This window comes from Myotis brandtii, unplaced genomic scaffold, assembly GCF_000412655.1.
Source record: "Myotis brandtii unplaced genomic scaffold, ASM41265v1 scaffold419, whole genome shotgun sequence".
NCBI lineage: Eukaryota > Metazoa > Chordata > Mammalia > Chiroptera > Vespertilionidae > Myotis > Myotis brandtii.
Window position 1 is genome coordinate 1,414,712 of NW_005366075.1, and position 3,057 is coordinate 1,417,768.

The 3,057-nt window shown below is 36.1% G+C and overlaps 1 protein-coding gene across 1 annotated transcript in view; it reads left to right on the forward strand.

Annotated features, from left to right (window-relative positions):
• Positions 1-3,057, forward strand: part of ERCC6L2 (excision repair cross-complementation group 6-like 2) — a 127,285-nt gene that overhangs the window by 4,091 nt on the left and 120,137 nt on the right. The window contains exon 2 of the mRNA XM_014545690.1: positions 1,052-1,476. Coding sequence (XP_014401176.1) covers positions 1,052-1,476 — 425 coding nt within the window. The remainder of the gene's footprint in view (positions 1-1,051; positions 1,477-3,057) is intronic.

The window sequence follows — 3,057 nt, forward strand, 5'->3', positions numbered from 1 at the left end:
GCAGGGGTCCTCAAACTTTTTAAACAGGGGGCCAGTTCACTGTCCCTCAGACCATTGGAGGGCCGGACTATAGTTTAAAAAAAAACTAGTCGGCTGCTAAACAACAGGCAGTGGCGGCAAAAACACCCGGCGGGCCGGATAAATGTTTTCGGCGGGCCGAAGTTTGAGGACCCCTGCTCTATAGAGACCCCTCTCCCCAATCATAGTGCTATATTTTCTGAATAGAAATTATAACAGCTCTACAGTTAAGTACAGAATAAATTCATGTATATAGAGTTCAGACTTTCCAAAAAATAATAGACTCTGAGCAAAAAGAGATCTTAGAATTTATCTGTCTTTTAATACTCTTAACTCTTCAAAACCTAGAAGGGAAAAAACCTTGACAAAGCTGGTACACATCACTGAATTGGGCGTTCTCTTGGTTAGTTGTATACATACACATAAAACAACAGTTTAGAAGCAGCAGTATTGACAATGAGAAGAAACAGCTGTCTGCAGAGAAAGAAGATGGAGTAACTATGAAAAAGAAGATAGAAGAATTACAAAAGCATTGCTGTCCAGAGGATTTTAGCTTACTCCTTACTAAGTCCTGTTCTCTATTACTCTACCATATCATGAATAATATATATGATGTTAATGAGTCATCATGGATATTTAAATCAGTGGTTCTCAGCCCTGGCTGTGGAGCAGAATCAACTTTTGAATTCAACAATAACCATCAAACAAAGTAATAAAACCGGATGCCCATGGCCTATATCCACTGAATCAGAATAGACAGGGGTAATGTCCAAGCATGTTTGAGGAGATTATGATGCAACCAGGGTGAGAACGACTGAAAATAGATTATGTACCCTTTATTCTCCTTTGTATAGAACATCTGATGATATATTTAAGAAAAATATTTATACATGTTATATGTATAATTTATCTTGTTTCAGTTATTTAGAAAGAGTATTTATGTGAGGTATTTTTTTCTCATAGCAGTGGATGAATGAGGTGGTACTTTTATAAGCTAGATTTGGGAACTTTATTTTCTTCTTTATTATTACAGACATATGGCACCCAGGAGAAAGATGTCTTGTCCCTTCTCCAGATAATGAAAAACTTTGTGAAGCAAGTATAAAATCTATCATCGTGGATGAAAATGGGAAGTCATTTGCAATCATCTTATATTCAGATTTTCAAGAAAGGAAAGTACCTCTTAAAAGACTTCAAGAAGTAAAATCTGTTAAAGATTGCTCCAGGAATTTCATATTTGATGATGAAGATTTAGAAAAACCTTATTTCCCAGACCGAAAATTTCCATCATCTGCTGTTGCTTTTCAGTTATCTGAAGATGGAGACTCTATTCCTTACACTATTAATAGGTATTTGAGAGACTATCAAAGGGAAGGAGCCCAGTTTCTTTATGGACACTTCATCCAAGGAAGAGGGTGTATTCTTGGTGATGATATGGGACTTGGAAAAACAGTACAGGTAATTACTTTAATTACTTTACAATTAATATTCCATAAAGTCATTTTATTATAAACATGAGTAGGTACCATATGGAAATCTCTTGTGTTTACTCTCAGTTCTTACGATAGCTAGTGTGTGTATGTGTCACCCACCTGACAGTAAAGTCCTTAAAGTTAAGGACAGTGCCTTAGTCATTATTTTATTCTCAGAACTTACTTAGTAGTACTTAGTATTTATGAAATATATTATTCAACATAATGTTTTGGCTTCATTTTACCTTTGGTAATACTAGTAGTAAGATATCAATTGTATTAGTTTAACTTTCTTAGTAATACTTGATGGAAGGAAAGTGGTCTGATATTTATTGAGCTGGATAGCATTGTTAAATTGATTCTGACAGGCCTTTTGTGCCCATTGCATCAGAAGTTTCCTAGCCTGGGATCCCTGGGCCACTAGGAGTTCTATTGGTAGACATTTCCCTAAAATGTGTGCTGGAATTTACATGTACTATACATGCTTTTCTGCTGAGAGGATCTATATTAGTTATCTATTGCTGTAAAACAAATTACACCAAAATTCGGTAGCTTAAAAATGGTGCACATTTATCATGTTGTAGTTTTTGTGGGTCACAAATTCAGGTACAGTTTAGCTGGGTCATCTGTCTCTGTCTCTCTCGATGCTGCAGTCCTCCCTTGGAGTAGGGAGCACCCACTTCCTGGAATAAATGAATTTGCTTTCTCAGAACAGGTGGCAAGAATAAAGAATGCCTTTCAGAAACTACTGTCTGTGACTAAGATATATAGATAGATACTAGAGGTAAATAAACCATAAAGCCCTTTTGTAACTCTTTACATACACTTTTACTGCTTTTGCCCACGCTAGAATGTTCTTTCTCACACTTCTTTGACTAGCCAATGCTTGTTCATTTTCCAAATCAGAAAGGTGAGGGTGCTACAAAAAGTGACCTGCAGTTTGGGCACCCTACCTTAAAACTATTTAAGTACAGTGAAAATTCTTCTGCAAGTTTTAGGCTCAAGTTTAGTTTTCATCTGTGAAGTCCATGTTACAAAGAAATTCCCTATATTTTATACTTCATAGAATAATTTTTAAAGTGATTTCACTATATGATTTTATGTTACCTGACACACTAAAATCATTGGAAGGCTCTGAGTTGTATTATATGCTGTGAAAGTCTTTGAGAGTTCATCTCCTGAAGATTAGGAAGTAGTTTCTGTACTAATTTTGATTCTTAGCTGGATAGTCCGTCCTTGGGGACCTAGTTCTCTGGTTCTCGTAATTCAGAGACTAATTTCTACATAAATAGGAAGTTTGGGAGACCCATATAAGATAGAGTCTAGAGATATAATGACTATACACTGAGTGGCCAGATTATTATGACCACCTGACATTTGTAGGCAAATTAGCTATAATTTCGCGCTGAAGTTGCTAGAAAGCCAGACCATTATAAATAGGGAAGCAGGTTGTTTACCACAACAGTAGAAGTGATTTTTTTCTGAAGATATGAGTAAACAACGCGATTTAACAGCCTTTGAACGTGGGATATATTTGAACGTGAGTGGCCAGATTATTATGACCACC